Consider the following 21,696-nt stretch of genomic DNA (forward strand, 5'->3'; position numbering starts at 1 on the left):
GTGCAAAATCTGCTTTCACATTGTGCTCAGACCTTATCTAGTGGCAGAGCCAGCAAACTGGATGTAAACTTTCTAGACTTAACGGAAGGGCAATAGTCAGCAAGACATTGGTGGTGCTGCTGCCACTCTGATGGTCTCTCACACAATGTGAAAGCAGCTTGAGAAATGCACTGGAATAGGGTTTGGGTTTATAATCATGTTTGCTCACAACCTGCACTGGGTTCGCTGCTCTCAGCTGAGGTAGCAGTTGCAGCAATTGACATCAGGGCAGTGAAGAGAAATAATCACCTTCAGGTTCCAGAACCTAATTAATGTCCAGTCAGAAAGTACACTGGTGGACATCAAGGTAAAACAGAACTGGGCTTAGATAGATACGGTCAAAGGTCAAAAGAGCTTCCCAATACTCACTGCCTAGGATCACACAATCCTCAGATATGAGAAGGTTACTTGCACACATGGAACGTCTGATCTGCCTCTGCATCTAATCAGTATGAATTGTACCCCAGTAAAAATCAATGCCTTTAAACACTGTGAGGGAATGAGGGAGAAAACTAGCAAGATGTGTTCTATTCCTGGTTACCCAATTACTACATTTTACCTCAAAGGAATCCCTTGAACTATTACAAAGCATTCGCCACACAGCAACAGTCCATTTGGACGACTAGTTCACATTCTATACCAGCATCCTCCCAACCCTCTTCAGCAACAACTGGCATTTATATAGCACCCATAACATGGTTAAACACCCCAAAGCACTTCACAACATTATCAAACAGAATTTGACACCAAAGCAGATAAGGAGGTGTCAGGTCAGGTAACCGGACATTCGGCAAAATAAGGAGTGTCTTAAAGGAGAAGAGGAGACGTTTAGGGAGGAAATTGAAGGCACGGTCCAGATGGTGCAGTGACTAAAATCAGGGATGCTCAAGGGGCCAGGATTGGAAGAATACAGATATCTCAGAGGATTCTGGGCCACAGAACGTTATCGGGATAGGGAGGGATGAGATTGTGAAGGGATTTGAAAACAAGGATGAGGATTTTAAAATCACGATGTTGTTTAACTGGGAACCAATGTAGGTCGGTGAGCACAGGAGTGGTGGTTGAACAGGATTTGCTGCGAGTTAGGACATGGGCAGCAGAGTTTTAGATTACCATACGCTTGTGGCGGTTGGATGATGGGGCACCAGACCAGAATGCTCCCGAATAATCAGCTGTAGAGGGAGCAAATAAAAAGTTAGGTATGAGCTGAGGCAGGGGCGGAACTGGCTGATAGCCTAAGAGTTGGAAATAGGCAGTCTTTGTGATGACATTTTGTGTGGTTCATTTCAGGGTCAAATACGACACAGAGGTGGTGGAGAGTCTGGTTCAGCCTCAGAGTGTTACAGGGAGAGTGATGGAGTCAGTGGCTGGGGAATGTTGTTTGCAGCAGGGACCAATGGCTTTAGTCTTCATAATATGTAGCTGGAAGGAAATTTCCACGCATCCAGTCCGAGATATTGGACAAGCTCGAACTCTCTCTGCATAACCTTCTATCCTTATCTATGTTTGTCTAGCTTTCTCTTAAATTGAAACCTTATGAACGATCATGAGCCCAGCCTCGTTAATCAAACAAAGTAACTCAGATTTTATCACAAACAAAACATGCAAGCGATTTAAAACCACTTACCTTCCTCGGTTTCATGCCACACAATCCCTTCCAGGTTTACGCTGGTTCCTGGTTCACAAGGTCCAAGGCATTCCGGCTCAGTCACTACCCCAACCTCACATGTGTTTATACCCATTGAACGAGTCCTTACTAAAAGTTGCTCAACTGGTGCAGCAATGCTGGACGAAGAAGGAAAGTAGGAAGGCAGAATCTGAGGCGGCATGCTCACAGAGATTGGTGGTGGAGGCGCAGGCACAGTGAACAAGGGGTCAACCTGGAAAAGACAGAAAAATATTACCATATGTATCTGCAAAATGACAATTGAATAGACCTAGTCTAGGGCTGCTGCATCAGGGGTATTTTTGCTGTAAGTAAACTGCATCTTAACATTGTTGCCACAGTCAAAATAATTTACAGTGCACACACAAAATGGAAAGTGTCACATTGCCAGCGAAGATTCCTGTACAATCATTGTGTGGTTTTAAACCCTCATTAATGTCATCACAAATAAATACAGCAAATGTCAGTGTGCAATATTGAAGAATGAAACATAAGAAATAATCAATCTTACCTCATTATTCCTCCAAAGGGAAATGATGCTAAACAAAAAAGCCACACTCTAATGAGCAAGTGCAAAGCAATGATCACCCCAGAGAAAGTTGCACTTGTGAAAATGAATATTGGGCAGTATTTAACGGTGGCGACAGGTGGTCTCACCCACCAGCTGGAGAGAGGGGGGGAGTCACCCACCAGCTGGAGAGACAGGGGGTCTCACCCACCAGCTGGAGAGGGGGGGGGTCACCCACCAGCTTTTTAAAATTCATTTGTGGGACATGGGCGTCGCTGGCTGGCCAGCATTTATTGCCCATCCCTAGTTGCCTTTGAGAAGGTGGTGGTGAGCTGCCTTCTTGAATCGCTGCAGTCCATGTGCTGTGGGTTGACCCACAATGCCGTTAGGGAGGGAATTCCAGGGCTTTGACCCAGTGGTTGCGAAGGAATGGCGATATATTTCCAAATCAGGATGGTGAATGATTTGGAGAGGAACTTCAGGTGGTGGTGTTCCCATTTATCTGCTGTCCTTGTCCTTCTAGATGGAAGTGGTCATGGGTTTGGAAGGTGCTGTCTAAGGATCTTTGGTGAATTGCTGCAGTGCATCTTGTAGATAGTACACACTGCTGCTACTGAGCGTTGGTGGTGGATGGGGTGGATGTTTGTAGACGCGGTGCCAATCAAGCGGGCTGCTTTGTCCTGGATGGTGTCAAGCTTCTTGAGTGTTGTTGGAGCTGCACTCATCTAGGCAAGTTGGAGAGACAGGGGAGTTGCCCACCAGCTGGAAAGCCACCGAGAGCTCTGCATCACCACTTTCAGGGAAGGTCCACTAAATTAAGTGCCACTCAGGTTCAAATGTATAGTGGTGGGCTTTTTCTGGGATCAAGGAGCCCAGACTCAGTGAGAGCCAGTCAGAGGCAGGCAGGTCTATTGAAGTGGGCGGGGTAGCAGTGGATGTTGCTGGTACAATGCCCAACCAAGGTCTACGATCATCACTGGATGCCAGGAGGGTTGGGGGGGGGGCAGAAACAAGGGCAGGGGGTGTCTCTCAGCGGGCCCCGCTTCTGCACATTCTCTCCGTGTCTGCGTAGGTTTTCTCCGGGTGCTCCGGTTTCCTCCCACAGTCCAAAAGACGCGCTGGTTAGGTGCATTGGCCATGCTAAATTCTCCCTCAGTGTACCCAAACAGGCGCCAGAGTGTGGCGACTCGGGGATTTTCACAGTAACTTCATTGCGGTGTGAATGTAAGCCTACTTGTGACACTAATAAATAAACTTTAAACTTTAACTTTGTGAACCAGATGGCTTCCTGCTGATTATCACCTGCCAGGAATGGTGGTGGACAGTTATGCAACTAACCAGAGGCACAAGCTCCACAAATATCCCACCGTCAATGATGGAGGAGCCCAGTGCATCAGTGCAAAAGAGAAGGCTTAAGTATTTGCCACCATCTTCAGCCGGAGATGCCAAGTGGATGATTCATTTTAGCATCCTGAGAATCCCAGAACCACAGATATCAGTCTTCAGCTAATTCAATTCACTCCACATGATATCAAGAGATTGTTGAAGGCACTGGATACTGTTATGGGCCTTGCAACATTCGGGCAGTAGTACTGAACATGTACTCGAGTACAAGCTGTGACTCTAGCCAAGCTGTTCCAGTACAGCTAAACACTGGCATCTATCTGACGATGTGGAAAATTACCCAGCTGCGTCTTGTCCACAAGAAGCAGGACGAATCCCAGCCAGTTAGCTCTTCATCAGTTTACTCTCGATCATCAGCAACGTGATGGACAGTGCTAGCAAATGGCACTGACTCAGCAAGAACCTGCTCACTGATGCTCAGTTTGGGTTCCACAAGGGCCATTCAGCTCTTGACCACATTACAGCCTTGATCCAACTGTGGACAAAGGAACCAAACTCAAGAAGTGAGGTGAGAACGACTGCCCTTGAAATCCAGGCATTTGATCAAATGTGGCATCAAGGAGTCCTAGAAAAACTGATCTGAATGGGAGGCAGGAGGAAAACTCTCCGCTGGTTGAAGTCACACCGAACACAAAGGAAGATGGTTGTGGTTGTTGGAAGTCAATCACCTCAGTTCCAGGACCTTGATGCAGGAGTTCCTTAGACGAGCATCTGAGATCCAACCACCTTCAGCTGCTTCATTAATAACCTTCTCTCCATCATAACATCATGGGATGTCCACTAATGACTGCACAATGTTCAGTAACATTCACATCTCCTCAGGTTCTGAAGCAATCCATGCCTATATTGAGCAAGGACAAGCAGCAAGGCTTGGGCTGATAAGTGGCATAACCCCCACTGGGGGTTACCATTGACCAGAAGCTGAATTGGACTTGCCGTTTAAAAACTTCGGCTACAAGAGCTGGTCAAAGGCTGGGAATCCTGCGGCGAGTAACTCACCTCCTGACTCCCCAAAGCCTGTCCAGCATCTACGAGGCACAAGTCAGGAGTGTGATGGAAAACTCTCCACTTGCCTGGGTGTGTGCAGCGCCAACAACACTCAAGAAGCTCCACACCGTCCAGGACAAAACAACCCGGCTGATTGGTACCCTATCCACCATTTTAAACATTCGCTTTGGCGAGGCGGGGGACCCTGGGGTGAGGAGTTGCTGGTGAACCTGTGAAACTGGGCTACCCGTGAGGAGAGTGCAGTGTGCACACATACAGGTGTTTGCTGCACACCTAGAAAAACCAAACATCAGAAATATGGGACAGCAGCAACTGCTGTGCAAAAAAACCCGTATCACAGGCCTCAAATACGGGGCAGTGCTGTAAAATCCAGAACAGTTGTACACTCTGCCTCCACCGCCTGTGCACACTGGGAGCAGTGACTCACCTGATGAAGGAGCAGCGCTCCGAAAGCTCATGATTCCATGGACTTTAACCTGGTGTTGTGAGAGTACTTACTGTACCTGTAACACATGGACTGCAGCGGTTCAGGAAGGCAGCTCATTGCCACCTTCTCATGGGTAATTAGGGATGAGTAATAAACACTGGCCTAGCCAGCAACCCCCACATCCTGCGTCCAAAATTTTTAAAAAGAAGCTTCTCAGAGTCAGGACTGCAGTAGGTACCCGCTCAGTGAAAGCACAGGCATGTCCTTACAGTGCAATTCATGTGGATCACAGTAATAAGACTGCTGATAGGCAAAGGTATCACATTCTCACTATACCAACCCTGTGCTTTGTAAGTTAACACTGCTAAAAAGCTCTGATATCAGGAGAGAATCTCTTCTTCCCCAACAAAGCAAGATCTGCTGGAACACATGAAGCTCCAGGGAAAGACAGTGATCGTTTTAATACTGAAAGACACGTTCTTTGATGAAAGCTTCCTCGTTGTTTATTGAGAGTCCATTTCAAATTTTACCACAAGCAGAAGACTGTAATCAAATGTAGCCCCCCCGCACAGCTTCTTGCAGGATATTTGTGCCCCCTTTACGCATAGGCAAAATTCAAACTAAATGAGAACAGAAACAAGAGACACAAAACCTATTCAGTGTAAGAAGACTAACAATGTTCCACTGATGAGGCAATTTCCATTCGGCGACACTCTGATACCATCTGTTTCACTCCGCAACTCGGCCCGTTAAAATTCCCACACAAAATAACATCCTTCGCTCAACGCAAGAAAATCCCAATCTTATTTTAAAATGTATTTTCGAGAGGATCGATCTGGGGTTCCCTTTCCCCCAGTCTTATACGCCGCTCTCACATCCATCCTATTGTGAAGACAATTAAAGGCACAGGGACACACTGAAAGCAGGGAAGAACCACCTCCAAAACACTGGGTGCACAAACCTTAACAGCTGGACCTGGCAGTCTGTTAAAGCAGCAGAGAGAATGTCAGAATCAAACTTTCTGCTTTCCACTGTGTTACTCTAAAGTGATTATTCCCACGTGTTGCTGTGTACTGATCAAAATTCTGGCAATTCATTACAGAAACCAGAGCAGAGAGAGCCAACATATTAGGTTATCCACTCCGCAGAGATTCACACACTTAACTGGAATTGCACCCAAATGTTACAGGGAGTCCAAGTCTTGTCAAAGGTTCTGAGCCTTTGCTCATTAATGCTCGTAATGCGAAATGTTTGATATTTTTCAAATTACACGGTTATAAAATATTTCGATAATCAGCAACCTGTGTCGCATGACAGGAGTTTTAAAAGATGCAAGGCTTTCGAAACCAACTGCAAAGACATTCCAAAAATTATTATGCCACCTATTTACAACCAAATCCTTTTGTACACTCTTAGAGATCCTGATCAGTAAAAATTGACAGCATTCTCCAATACCTTTCCTGATCGCTGAATTTGCATTCTTCCTTTTGTCCCAAGTGTTAGAAAAGTCTATGGGCATTGTGTAATTACATCTGTCTATTGGCAAAAAATATATATTTTTTAAAAGCCAACACTAATTTAACTAAAAGATATTGCGGTACCACCACCCATCCGATCATTAGTACTCCAACAGCAGTCATGTGAACACATCAATTATGGGCAAGTGCCAAAAGCTCCAGAGATCCAGCAGATTAACAGGCAATCCTCTGTTTTACAAGCGCACATCAAACGGAATATTAATAAGAGGAGGGGGCGGTGTGAGAGCTTGTCAGGCTGATTCAGCCATGGATGTAAAGCATTTCCTCCAGCCTTTTCCATGAAACTATTCCATGAAAGAAATTGGCACCAACTACAAAGTCTATAGCCTCCACCTTTTCAAAAGCACTGTTGCGATCACTGTAACATTTAGGAAAGTAAGAACTCTGGAGTTAATTTTGCCCTGCCGTTCTGACAAGCATTTAAGGGCTTTTAAAAACACCAGTCATAGAAATCATAGAAATCATAGAAACCCTACAGTGCAGAAGGAGGCCATTCGGCCCATCGAGTCTGCACCGACCACAATCCCACCCAGGCCCTACCCCCACATATTTACCCGCTAATCCCTCTAACCTACACATCTCAGGACTCTAAGGGGCAATTTTTAACCTGGCCAATCAACCTAACCCGCACATCTTTGGACTGTGGGAGGAAACCGGAGCACCCGGAGGAAACCCACGCAGACACGAGGAGAATGTGCAAACTCCACACAGACAGTGACCCAAGCCGGGAATCGAACCCAGGTCCCTGGAGCTGTGAAGCAGCAGTGCTAACCACTGTGCTACCGTGCCGCCCCTACGTCTTCCTACGTCTTCCCGTTTTCACGCCTCCTTCATGAGAACATCCAGTTTTAACAACATTTAAAATCCTTCGCGTACTCATTTCAGCCAATAATAGTTAAGGTTGTTTGACCCAAAACATTACAAACAACTCGAGTCACAGCGGGGTTCAATCTTTCACATTACAGCAGAATCTGCAATGAGCATTCTGAAATTCAGATGCCTTACAAAGAGAACAAAGAAAATTACAGCACAGGAACAGGCCCTTCGGCCCTCCAAGCCTGCACCGACCATGCTGCCCGACTGAACTAACATTATTATTTAATACACTTGGGATAATTTTATCTCAGCTGTGTATTCATAATATCATATGCATGAGTATTATTGGTCCCAAGAACACAACAAACAGGTCTAAAGGCAGTGCGGCTTGTTACATGTTTGCCCCATCTTCATACTGCCAACAATAATTTCAAATGCAGATGGTTTTTCTTTCATTTATAGCCTCCAAATCTACTAATGCTTTTCCAGTCCAAAGATGTGCGGGTTAGGTTGATTGGCCACAGTATAAATTGTCCCTTAGTCTCAGGGGGATCAGCAAGGTAAATGCCTGGGATTACAGGGGATAGGGCCTGGGTGGGATTGCTGTCGGTACAGGCTCGATGGGCCCCATGGCCTCCTTCTGCACCGAACGGATTCTATGATTCAGACCGTTGGAGTGGCCCAATGTAAGCTATGAATACAGTATTACCAAAACCTCTGGAAATCTATTACCGTCGCCGAGTGTACCCAGCAGGACACTACACTATTGTGAGTTTTTCCCTGCCCCTTAAATCCGAATGCTAATACAGCTCTAATGACCTGCACTGCAACACTTGCTCTGCACAGTTACCTCCTGATTTTAATTCATTGTAGGAGACTTACAAGGTCAATGGCATCAGTCAGCATTAGACATGCAGAGATTTTAAGAGGCCTGGAATGTTGTGCATAGAAAAAGAATAAACTGTAACCAAAGGCTGAGGATTAAAGGAAGGAACAATAAAAAAAATGAAGCGCATTATTTTTCAAGGCATAGAGTTAAAGAGACATTTTCAAAATCAAACCCTAGCATTTTACGTATAAGGGTGTGTTTCAACAGAAAAACAATGCAAATTTTTCTCTGTAATTAACAATCACATTCGCAAAAAATTACACGTCTCAAAGTAGTGAAGCCTCAATTTTCATTAGCAGGTCACTAATTGTAGAGAAAAAAAATAGGCAATCTCCTGTTTTTTTTATTGAAAGATAAATGCCATCTCCTCCCCACCCCCTCTGTGGAGGCAGATGATGATCCCCCGATCCAGTCTGCTCAACACCAGCAAGCATTTACACCAAGCTCACTGCAAACCAATATTCAAATAGGGGTAAAACTGTGGCCGACAGTGTTGTTTAGTCCCCGTCTAGTAGATGGTTCTGGTATCTGTAATTAACATATGGATGCAATCTTCACATTCACTCAATTAGTCACAGACGTTGTGGGTAAGCTGAGAAAGCAAATACAGCTCGTCACCAGGATTTACAACCACAGGCAGCAGCGCACAATAAGCTCAATTCTTCCTATTATACATGCACAGCCAGTAAGTGCAAACCAATTTTTTTCTCCCTCCATCTCCTAAATGAGCACGGGTTCTGCATAAAACCTTTAAGCAATGCTCACTGTCAGAGAAAGGAATGAATCCAGAACAATAATGCCTTTCATGGCAACTGTACTCAGCACAATTAGTCCGACCAGTTTTATGTTTCCTTTAAGCTGTGGAGGTGCAGCAAAGCAAATGATACACTCATGCCACAGAAAGGAACTAAATGTCACCCAACACGGCAGTAAGAGGTGAAAGTGCACATTTAAAAAACCAACACCCACTGTAAACCTAGCTTATTCCAAAAGTGATTGTTCTGAAAGATGGTTCACAGAGAAAGGGAGTTCCTCTAGCCCACACCAATTTTCTCCCCTCCTCCACGGAACCTGCTAACTCATGCAGGATTACAATTCTACACTTCTCAAGTACTCATTCTTCGTTTGCGATTCCAGATACTTAGCAACAGCAGCCTATTTCAACAAGAGGGCACCACTGTTGAACCTGGTCAACATATGATGTCCACGAATCTACACTCATTGGTGGGCTGAGGGAGTGGGAGTGGGGTTGATAGAGCATCAATTTATTGCTGTCAGAGGTAGAAGCCGTGGGTGATTTCCCTGCTCCCTTCGCCAGGGAACATTGAAGGGAACTGTGACAATACCCCTGTCCTTTGAACCACCATCCCAGCTTAAATCAGTTAATTCAGCATGGACCAGAGATGGAACCTGAGACTCCCTGATCTGTACAGCTGAGTAGAACATGGCTCCTATTAACCCACTGAGGCTAAAGGGAGTTCCTCTTAATCATATCTGCATTTTTTTCCCTGGTTCTACACGTATGCTTGCCTGTAACCAGCCAAAGCTTTTTAAAATATTAACACTTATTTAAAAAATAAAGTACAGCAAGAGGCCCAGAGCTCAATAATGTGGAAAAGCTATAACTGATATAATGCAATCCAATCACTGGTTACAAGGCCTCTTATGACACCACTGCCTTCTGAACAACAAAATGTCTTCCTTTTGTTCCCAATTTTGACTAAATATTCCTGAACAGCAATTATTGATGTAGCTTGAGGAAGTTTTAAGTGCAGTGTAATGTCCAATATTTGATCATGGCAGACTGCCAGAACAGGTCTTGCAACATATCACACAGCCCATGTTGTGACTAATAGTGCTTAATACTGTTCTTAATGGTTGTGCTGAGTCAATACGGTCCCTGGCACAGTGGTTAGCATTGCTGCCTCACAGCGCCAGGGACCCAGGTTCAATTCCGGCCTCGGGTCACTGTCTGTGTGGAGTTTGCACATTCTCCCCGTGTCTGCGTGGGTTTCCTCCGGGTGCTCCGGTCTCCCCCACACTCCAAAGATGTGGGGGTTAGGTGGATTGGCCGTGCCAAATTGCCCCTAGTGTCAGGGGGCTAGCAGGGTAAATATGTGGGTTTACGGGGATAGGGCCTGAGTGGGATTGTGGTTGGTGCATACTCGATGGGCTGAATGGCCTCCTTCTGCACTGTAGGGATTCTATGATTGACTGGATGGTGGTTGTACGATTGGTATTGTTTAGAATTGAATCACACTGCTACAATGGAATTTTAGATAATGCTGCTATCCTGTTTCAGCTTCAAGGGTTGGGGAAACGATCAAACCCTCTCTTCTTGACCTTATAATAATTTTCTGGTTCTTTTACTGCAGGCAGCAATGAAGATCTACATTCACCAAAAGCACAAAATAGAAGTGACTTTTGATATAGTTGTTAGCTTCACCCTCATCCTGTGTGATTCCAGCCTCCCGGGTATTTCTGGTGGGGGTGCAGGAGGAACATAACAGCTTATAAAAAGGAGTGAAAGGTTCATAATTTTTTTGCATTCATCACAACAGCAATTTAACTCATCTGAAAGTGTCCAAAATGAAGGTTTGCAGATACGAATGATAGGTCCCACAAAGTAACTGTTCCGTTTTTTAAGAGCCAACTTACATGTTTGCAGATTGGCATAGATGACATAACCAATAAAACTAAAATAATCATCACAGAACAAAGCGTCGTCTGAGCTGCTTCAGTAAATGACAGGTGTCAACTTCCTTATCCCATGGGCAAGGACATAAAATGCACAATTCGCTTGGTCGCCTAAAATGTAGGGTGGCAGGTTTATTTTGCAGAAGTGAAGAGAAACGAGGCCTCACAATTCTTGAGGGTGACACCAGAGATTAGAATTCTGGTGACGAAAATCCCCTTATCCCCCCCAGCCCAAGACTGAAGGTTCCATTCACCTCCCTAGCATGTGGTCATTTTCAGAAGTAAAATGGCTGCCAAAGGGTGATGTGCCCTGCAGCTGCACCGCATGAAATGTCCCCCAAACCCTTCTGAGCCAAATAAAATTCAACACCTGAGAAAGGAAACAGTTTTGTTCTCAGTGAGGTCTTTGACTCTTCAGAATGAGATAATCAATCATCTCTGGGATCAATCACCTTATTTTAGCAAAGAATTGGGGCCAATTTAAAGACCTCAGTGGGGTACACATCTGCTCTCTGCTGTGTCATACCAAGGATGCAAAAAAACAGAGGAAGCTTGAGAACTCGCCCTCCTGCACCCTTAACATGTGGTTGGGAAATCTGCCCACATCCCCTTTACTAAAATTCAAAAGCCACATCAAACGGGGCGGAATCCCACCATAGTCAGGTTCTACCCCATATTCTTGGACCCCTCCCAAATGAAAATCAGGTCTTCTATCCTCCCTGCGTCGGAATTCGCCCATATGGGATGAAGGACCAGACTGTCCGACCCCACCCACAGCTGGGATTCTCTGGTTCCATGACAATGAATGGAGGTTTGGCTGAGCACCAGGCTCACCTGTCTGGGGAAATTCCAGCCTAGGTCTGGTGGCGAGGGCATGAACGGGGGCGGGAGGGTTGGTGTTTCCCACTGTGCGGACTGTGGTCCAAGTTTGCTTACAGCTTCCCTCTCGAACTCAGGAGGCAGCCCCAGGCATTGTTTGAGTTCCTGTCTTCTGCACGTCATGTTGTTCCATGTTGTTCGCCGACACTATAGTTAGGAAAGCCCACCAACGCCTCAACTTTCTCAGGAGGCTAAGGAAATTTGGTATGTCAGCTATGACTCTCGCCTACTTTTACAGATGCACCATAGGAAGTATTCTTTCTGGTTGTATCACAGCTTGGTATGGCTCCTGCTCTGCCCAAGACCACAAGAAACTACAAAGGGTCATGAATGAAGCCCAATCCATCACTAAAACCAGCCTCCCATCCATTGACTCTGTCTACACTTCCCGCTGCCTCGGCAAAGCAGCCAGCATAATCAAGGCCCCCACGCACCCCGGACATTCTCTCTTCCACCTTCTTCCTTCGGGAAAAAGATACAAAAGTCTGAGGTCACGTACCAACCGACTCAAGAGCAGCTTCTTCCCTGCTGCTGTCAGACTTTTGAATGGACTTACCTCACACTAAGTTGATCTTTCTCTTCACCCTAGCTATGACTGTAACACTACATTCTGCACTCACTCCTTTCCTTCTCTATGAACAGTATGATCTTTCTGTATAGCGTGCAAGAAGCAATACTTTTCACTGTATACTAATACATGTGACAATAATAAATCAAATCAATGTGTTCTGAACACACGTGTTTTCCTTCTGGTGTGGTGAAGAATTGGGTATGGGTGGAAGATTCCAGTTGGGCCTTCATCATTAACGGGATACAAATTATTTTCATTCAAGCCTCCAGAAGGTTTCATGATCCATTACAGCGGACACCACAGGAAGATCCCATGTGAAATTCATGCCGGAATAAAACCGATTTTTGGAACTCCTGCTGGATTCTCCCCTCCACCCCCTCCCCCCCCCACCCCTCCACCCTCCCACACACCTGCCATTGAACCTGTCGTGAGGCCATGGGATATTTTTGCCCTCTAACCTGGCACTTTCTGGGCCCAGGTCTATGGGTGGGCACTGGAGTCTGGATGGAAGGTGGATAAGCTTGGATTTCTCAATGCGAAACGCAGAGCTTCATTGTATATTCACCTCCTCCTTTCTCTCTAATGGTAGCAACAGGACTACCAATCAAGTGTCATCTGCACAGTTTAATTCGATGTCATTCCACTCAATTGACAACGGGTCTTGGTGCAAACAAAACGCAACCACAAATAAAACTCCGCGCAATATTGAAGGTCATGTCAAAAGAAGCATTGTTTACACATGTAGCATTCAAATTGTATAATGCAGCTTCGATAGACACCACATTGATTTGTAACATCAACAATACTACAGTGTAATATTGATGAGGCTTTACCTCTGGAAAAATACATTTCATTCCAATTAACCGTAAAACCATCAAAGGGAGGGCAATGCAGCAGTAGTTTGAGTGTTGCAAAATGCTCAGCAGTGATTCACAATACAAATTAATGCTTGCATATGGTAATTAAGGCACTGATTTATGGCTGTGTATGCTTAGTGCAACCAATTACAAAATGCAAAGCTTCAGCAGTGCTAATAATACAGGAGAAAGCGTACAGCAAGGAATGATGTTAGCAATCCCTCGCAGGAAATGCATTCCAGCCTCTGAAGTGTCTTCAAATTCAAGCTCCTCCCCCACCACCCCCCCCCCCCACCCCCCCGCTCCCCCAAACCAGTAAATAAAAAGGAATTACATAGATGTAAGGCTCAAGTATTCAACGTGACTGCACAGTTTAGATTTTGATGCACGTTTGTACGGTTTCAGAATTTACAGTTCATTTTTAATGACCTCACATATCATCGCCAATCTCAGGAACTGTCCACCTGACGGAACAAAATGATCACATGGCATACATCACAGCCTGGTCCAACAAGCTATTCACTAAACGTCAAGCATGGCAAACTCATCGCCTCAGATCCTAACTACCCATTACCACGGGTCACTAATTAATTAGGGTGCTGAAACAATGGCAGATTTACAGCAGATAATGTTTTTCCCCCACTCAAAAAAAAGTTCAAATCACAACTCAAGGACTTACTTTGATTTACTGGAGTGTTTCTCTCGCCCCCCCCCCCCCCCCCCCCCCTCCCCCTACCCCCACTCTGCCCCACAGTGGATGTAAACCTACCCCTGCCCAACAACTGGTGCCCAATAGCTAGAAGCAGTCCAGTTTCTGTCACCCCCCCCCCCCCCCCCCCAAGGTACTCTGGCATTGCCCACCCCCCACCCTTTGTTCTCCCGAAAGCATTCACTGTGGTCAGCGGCAAACTGCCTTCACCCATTCAGAATGCGTTTTGCCCTCCTGCCCTGACTGGGGTGCGGGGGAGGAAGAGGCACAGATCACAGGCAACGTGAACAGAAATACGAAACTGCCATCGCATTGCAAGCCCAACCACAGCTCAAACTCTCTCTCCTTCTCACCCCCATTTCGGACAACATTTGGCTAACAAATCGGACCTTCTCTCCATAAACAAATGCTTTGCTCTACAATTAAACCATTCATGTGCTTTTCTTCCATTGGCCATCCGCCAACTGCAAGCTCACAGGCTCTATTATGATTGAGTGTGGTTAAAAAGGCAATAAAACACATTTCAGCTTCATATGACTACAATGTGATAAGAGCAGCAGCATCAGAATCAAGCTGACAGGGTAATGACCGCAATTGTGTTGATTACTTAACCTTTTGCCCTCCGACCACCTTTTTGACCAAGACTCCCACTTCTTAAGAAATATCAACTCGAGAGAGAGAGATAGAGAGATAGAGAGATAGATAGATAGATAGATGGACGGACGGACGGACGGACGGAATAAAATTCCAAGTCACCACCTTTCTAAATATCCACATGGTTATGAGCATATTATTCTAGCCCATCAGTTAGTGAATACGCAGGAGTAACGTACATTATCCACAGCAGGTTTTACAAGTTTGCTCTTGAATATCTGTAAGCAAAATAACAACCTGACATTGCTGCATATTTAAAATAGAATTTTACGCTTTAAATATGTGCATGCATCTAAAACGCTGGGATAATATTGGCAGCAATATATTTTGGTAAGTATCCAGTTTAATGAGTTTGAACTTCAAAATTCTACGTTTATTTATGACTGACAAAACCCAGGGATTACATCAAGAATCAATCCTTGCATACTCCACCCTTTTCCCCACATGTGGGCCAGTGGCAAAATGGATAACGTGTCTGACTAGGGATCAAAAGATTCCAGGTTCAACTTCTGTCTAGTTTGTTCTTACTGATTTTTTAAAAAAGAGTTGATGCGTTCCTTGAAAAATATATTACCAGGCGGCATGGTGGCACAGTGGTTAGCACGGCTGCCTCACAGCACCTGGGACCTGGGTTCAATTCCCGGCTTGGGTCACTGTCTGAGTGGAGTTTGCACATTCTCCCCGTGTCTGCGTGGGTTTCCTCCGGGTGCTCCGGTTTTTTCCCACACCCCAAAGATGTGCGGGTTAGGTTGATTGGCCATGCTAAATTGCCCCTTAGTGTCAAGCGAATTAGCAGGGTAAATACATGGAGGTCACGGGGATAGGGCCTGGGTGGGATTGTTGTCGGTGCAGGGCCAAAAGGCCTCCTTCTGCACTGTAGGGATTCTATGATTCTATTCTATGATTCTATGTTGGCCCTTGATGACTTCCTCTGCAGACATGGGATCAACTGAATTTGAGCCGAGCTTCCAACCCTTCACCTCCCCATCACCAAGGTTGCTCCATCCCACCCGCAGGTCATGTCCCACCTCTGTCCCAATCTCAGCCCATGTGCCAGTGAAACCTTCATTTCTATCTTTGTGACCTCCAAACTCAATTGTTCCAAGATTTCTTTTGATTGGGTCTCTGATTCCCACCCCCTCCCCTCACCCACACCACCCTCCATAAATGTAAAATAATCCAAGACTTTGCCGCTTGTGTCTACCACCCATAGTGGCACCCTCCTTCAGCACAGCCTTCCTCCAAAGTCTCCCTTCGTCGATAATCTGTCCATGCAAACCCCTGTCACCACCTACCCCCATTTACCCCTCTATTGGGAACCATACCTTCAACCCACTGCATGCTCAGGATTTCCCTCCCTTACCTGTTACACAGCACAATGCATTGATGTAGTCAATGTCTCCTTGCTGCAAACATTACGTTCAGCCCAGAAACATAAATAAGCTGCAGTGCTGCGGTAATCTTGCACAAAACATTTCTCAATCCCAGGCAACACTCCTGAGGCACATTGTGCATTCTGCTGCCCTGGACCCTTGAATGTTTACACTACTCATATTTTATGAATGCATTCTGCAGGAGCTGTAAACAGCAAAGTCAATGATGGTAAAGGAGATGGCATCGGGAAGCAAAAAACTGACAACCTTGAAGAGCCAGAGGCGATTCGAGTGCCCTGGGATTGGAATTAAAAATGTTACACTAATCACACATGACTTCTCCCATTACAGAATAATAATAACTCCGTTTCTTTTGCTTTGGGTATTTTTAGTCAAATGAAATATGTCGTCCATTTATCTCCTGATGAAACCAAGTGAGCTTTCACCGCCCAAGCTCCAATTTTAAAAACACAATCTCATTTTTGGAAGGCTGCTGGCATCAACTTCACCAATACAGGCCTCCCCTGGCTTTTCACCACCACAAACATTTTACTGCTGAAACTGTATAGTTGTAACGTTCACCTGTGCTCAAGTTGCCAGAGTTCCGGCGCACCGACTGCACAATTAATCTGACAACATTTTATTCATTGTTTCGGATTCCGCTCTCTACTTTAATTTCTATAAAATTCGGAATGAAGCAGAGATTCTGCAGTGCCTGAAAAGCACGTTAGAACACTGCTCCGTAGATACCCATCTGCTGATTTTCCAGTCGCAAACAGAACCACTAACTACAAAAAAAGTTTGTCCAACAGTGTTAACACTCAAATAGCTGTCCCAGTTTCCCAGTTAATCAAACATCTCTATACCGCTGTAACATAAGGGCCTGGTATTCAAGACACCAATTATTTCTGTTACTACATTTGCCACATTCACTTTGCCGAACTGCGCTTTTATTTTAAAACAAAACTGGATGCAGTCCTTTTGAAACCAGAATATTACTAATTTCCTCGATAAAGGGCTTCCGTGCTAACATTAAAATTCTCCACTGGCGCTGGCTGTCTTTGTGCGAATCTTGTGCTACAATAGTGTGCCGTTACTTTATTCACTGGGAAGTAGAACAGGTTCCTTTGTGCATTAGTCATATATTATTTTAAAACAGGAGATTGGCTAGTGAAAGATCAAGGCTGCGAGGGTAAAAATGGGAGAGAGGGATGGGTCTTTCTAAGCACTTTCTGACATTGCCTTACAAAGGCAAGATTGTCCAAAACTGACGAGTGCAGGACAAAGAAGGAATCTACTTTCCAAGTCAGGAGAGGAGGCTGGATTTGTTTATTCAAAATGAATGTATGAAGACGATTAATCTAACAAGAGTTACCGTCAGGATTAAAAGTACACAGGCAATCCCCAAGATACAAAGGCCGAAAGAGGCAGCAGAGAATGCAAGGAGAGTTCTTACAGAGGAAACAGATTGTGTAGGATAATATAGCGATGGTGTAATGGAAACAGCTGCTTGCTTTATACTCCCGTGTCTGGCATCTGCTACAGCATCATGGGAAAGGTTGGTTCAGGATTTCGACAGCAAATGTAAATTCAGACAACTAGCCAAACAGCAGGATGCAGAATGTGCACAAAGAGTAGGACAAACTCTTTAGAAACACTGTGGAAGAACGAGGAAACAAATTCCAGCAGTGCTTGATGCAGTGCTGGGAAAAGCAACTGGCAGGCTGTGGATTTCAATGGAACGCCCCGTTTGGTCTGGGTTTGTATCTGGGCATTAACAGGCAATAATTATCACTATTAAATATACAGCAGAGTGCCCAGAGACTTTACTACTGCATCTGTGGTGCATTACTTCTCTGCCTTTATACTGACTGTACAGGCCTGAATAAGGATTTGATTAAATGCTTCACCTGTCAATGCAAATCTACTTAGTCAATATTCAGCGCTAAATGCACCATATGTGAAAACTTCAGGAGAAAGTTGAGAAAAAAATAAATACACTCCTTGATAAAGCTAAACCAGTACATGGCCATCTGCTTCAATTAGAGGACTCAGATTAGGGAAAAAAAAAGTCATCAAGATGTTTCCAAGACAAACCTGTTCTCTTCGAGGAAACACCTCCCACAGTCAAGAAAAGGATTTTGCAGCCTTTTGTTCGCTGAAAATATACACTCATTGTTCAAAGTCAGCTTATCTCAACATTTAAAAAGTTGTTTCACTTCAAAGGGTTTAATTGTCTTTGGTTTATTTAATAAAGAATAAACCATGAACCAGAAATGTGAGAAATTGAACGGTAGAGACCTGGATCTGTTATTTTGCATGGAATATCTTTCAGAAGGTAACACAAACAATTGCTGAGTTCTTAGCTTTACCTCTACACGTAACAAAGTTCACCATACTTACAACCAAATTAAATAGACTTTGCAATGGCAGCAAGACGAGAAGTAATAATGCAATTCCAATCTACCCAGTTACCAAGGGGCCAGTAAACATTCTGTCCCCCCTTCAGAACAAAGCAACTTAAAAATGTAGACAACCGTACAACAATGGCAAAATCAAGAGTGCAGCCTACATCCTGTTTTCCAGTAACTAAAGTTTTTTTTAAATACATTTTTATTGTTTTTATGCACGTTTTTTATGCATGATGAAATAAAGGTTTCATTTCTAAACCAGCATTTTACAATTGTAAAGTGCCAGGAAAAAAATTGGAACAATTTAGTCAAAAGCTAGGACTGATACAATTCACATCCCCTGCTAAACCTACTAATGGAACAGCAATCCTGACATGTGACCCCAGAGAAATACATCACCCCTCCCCTCACGAATTTGCTTTCAGCTCTCAAAAAATGATACAAACAGCCCTATTGTCAGCCAATCCACATTTAATCCATGCATTAATGTCTGAATAGTTTTACAACCTTTCATTCAAATGCAAAGGCTTTGTTCAACTTGCCAAGACCATTTAGTTTGGATTAAAGGGAAAAAAGCAACAGACACACTGTACTAAAAACCATCACAGACACAAAGCAGTCTTTGGTATTACTGCTGTCCTTCTCCTTTAATACCCTTTAGTGGCAAATTATCGCTTGGCCTGATCTTCTGTTCTTCACTAACAAAGGTTATCCAATTTGAAGATCTCGCCCCAGTTAATGTTCCAAGCTGCTGAATTAAAATGCTGGTTCAAGCATCTATTTAACCTGCTGAATACGCGGTTTGCGCACATTTTCCACAATGCTTAAATTGAGTTTCCTTTAAAAATAGGATTTGTGAATTTCAGCTGGTCAAAAGCACACACGCACAGTGCTTCACTCCAGTGTTTTCATTCCCCATACAAAAAGTCTCAGTGTGGGAGAAAGGAGCAGAAGGAAAATGTGCAACCTACCACAGCACACATTTCTAAAGACCCCCAGCAATTTCATCCTTTATTTTTAGGGGAAAACAGAACTTGTCCATTTGATATAAACTGAAATGCTGTAAATCAGGGAAAATGTACACTTCAGTGGTGTGGTAGTGAAAGTTGGCTTTGACATTTTATTAGATTATTATCCTTGTGCTTGAAAACTTGACAGCTTTTATTTTACTTACGGAGACGAGCACTGTACATACAGGTACTCTCAGCCTTTTGGCTTTCTATAGGGATTGGAGAGCCTGTGTTTGACAGGGTTTATCTGAACTCAAGGACGAGCTTTATGCTTAGCTGGCTGCAAGATTTGATTACACAGATGGATTTCCTATCTCACTTCCACGCTACTTCATTTTGGATCCTGTGCTGAACAAAAGCTCTGCAATCAGGGTCATCTTCTGCTGCTGACAAGTAACAGATTCCACTGAGAGTGAAAACACACACAAAATGAAAAAGAAACAAATGTGAAACTCCTAATCGCTTCCCATTGTTTACCCAAATATTTCTACAAATGTTGGTTACTCTGAAAAATCATTACACAAGACAAAACACAGGAAACTTCAAATCTTTCCAGATCTAACAGACAAAGTAGACTGTAGCCATTGTACTGATGTCGGCTTAACAGAATTATTTTTTGCTTTGTGAAAAACACACAAGGGCGCGGATGACAAAACTGACCTGCAATCTCTTTTTCCAACCCACCACAAGAAAATCTTTCCTAAAATGATCGACCATAAATTGAAATTAAGAATGTCATTGCTGTGGTTTGACATCCATATGAAAACACACCATTATGCTTCTAATTACCTTGACCCACATGGGAAAAGCAGGAATGCATTATGCTCTAATGATCACAACTAGAGGTCCTGCCTTTTCTTTTGCAAGGAACAGGGAAGATCCTCCCTGCAGCTTCACTATTAACATGTCTGTTTCCTGTCAGCCCTCTCAGAGATAATGTCATTTATCTTGGAGCGGCACAAGACCAGTCATTAGCCTCAATAAAAAGACCTCGAACAAAGAACAGTGATTGTTATCCATTGCTCAGAGTCTGCGGCCAAAAAACTAATTTCTTTGGGGGAAGGGGGCATGGAGACATTGCTCTGAAGTACTACTTGCGCGCACACCAACCAGAAGCGAGTCTCTCTTAACTATTGTAGATGATTTAGGTAACCACATAAAGCACCGGCTTTAAATACTTTAACAAGTCAATAGAATTTAATTTTAAACAGGAATGGTAAAAGCAGGAAACACCCAGCAGGTCAGTGAAACAGACCAGTCAGCTTTCTGTGAAGGGTCCAGACCTGAAACATTAATTTGCCTGTTCTCTCCACGGATGCTAAGTTTTTTCCAGCATTGTTCCTGCTTCTGTTTTGGATTTCCAGCATCTGCCACTTGGTTGCTTTTTATTTTGAGTTTAATTTTCGTGGATTTTTGATTCAGCTGAATTCTCGTGATAGAGATCAATAGACTCTTGTAGGTAATCAGGGACGTGGAACAAAAGATGGAGTTATGAAGCTGTGCTACAGATTTGGCATGATGTAACTGAATGATGGAGCAGGCAGGAGGGGCTCAGAGACCCCACTCCTGTTCCTATATTTTAACAAATCTAAGAATATTTTTTGCAATGACTGAACGGCACTTCAGATCTTATATAAATGAATGTTTGTCATAGTAAAAATCGGCCTGTGCTGTGCAAAACCCCCTTCCACAACCCCCTCTGAGAAACTCAGTGGCTTCTGCAACTTTAATTGTGGTCATGTGTTTTTGGTACCTAGAAATCAGTGAGAAGGCCCGTTCAGAACACACACACATCAAAGCAATCTGCTAAGTGCTGGCTAGCTTTCAGAATAATCCTCCCTTTCCTCGTTTCAACTTTATACAAGAAACCTCTTCTTTCTCGAGACCTGATGCACATTTCCGATTCCATATTCATGGTGTTTGAATGGTGGTGCTGTAATACTTCAGGAAGTCCACAGCAGTTAAAGAACACACATAATAATTCCTCTCCTAGGAGGCTCATGTGATTTGCTTCCTCATAACAGTCCTCTTAAATTTGTTAGTTAAAATTTGTAGCTCCAATTTTGGTGAATGAAAGAGTTTGCATTTACACAGGGCTTTTCATGACCTCAGGAGATCCAAAAGCATTTCACAGCCAATTAAATACATTTGAAGTGTAGACGCTACCGTGATGTAGGAAAATAAATATTAGGGTGCAAATATTAAACACTTAACATTGAACTTTACAATAAATTTTGATA

The 21,696-nt window shown here is 44.0% G+C and overlaps 1 protein-coding gene across 6 annotated transcripts in view; it reads right to left on the minus strand.

Annotated features, from left to right (window-relative positions):
• The window catches only part of znf608 (zinc finger protein 608), a 90,214-nt gene that overhangs the window by 61,080 nt on the left and 7,438 nt on the right, over positions 1 to 21,696 (minus strand). For all 6 annotated transcript variants that reach the window (XM_078214577.1, XM_078214578.1, XM_078214576.1 and 3 more), the window contains one exon: positions 1,667 to 1,919. In XM_078214577.1, coding sequence (XP_078070703.1) covers positions 1,667 to 1,919 — 253 coding nt within the window. The remainder of the gene's footprint in view (positions 1 to 1,666; positions 1,920 to 21,696) is intronic.

Source organism: Mustelus asterias, chromosome 6, assembly GCF_964213995.1.
Source record: "Mustelus asterias chromosome 6, sMusAst1.hap1.1, whole genome shotgun sequence".
NCBI lineage: Eukaryota > Metazoa > Chordata > Chondrichthyes > Carcharhiniformes > Triakidae > Mustelus > Mustelus asterias.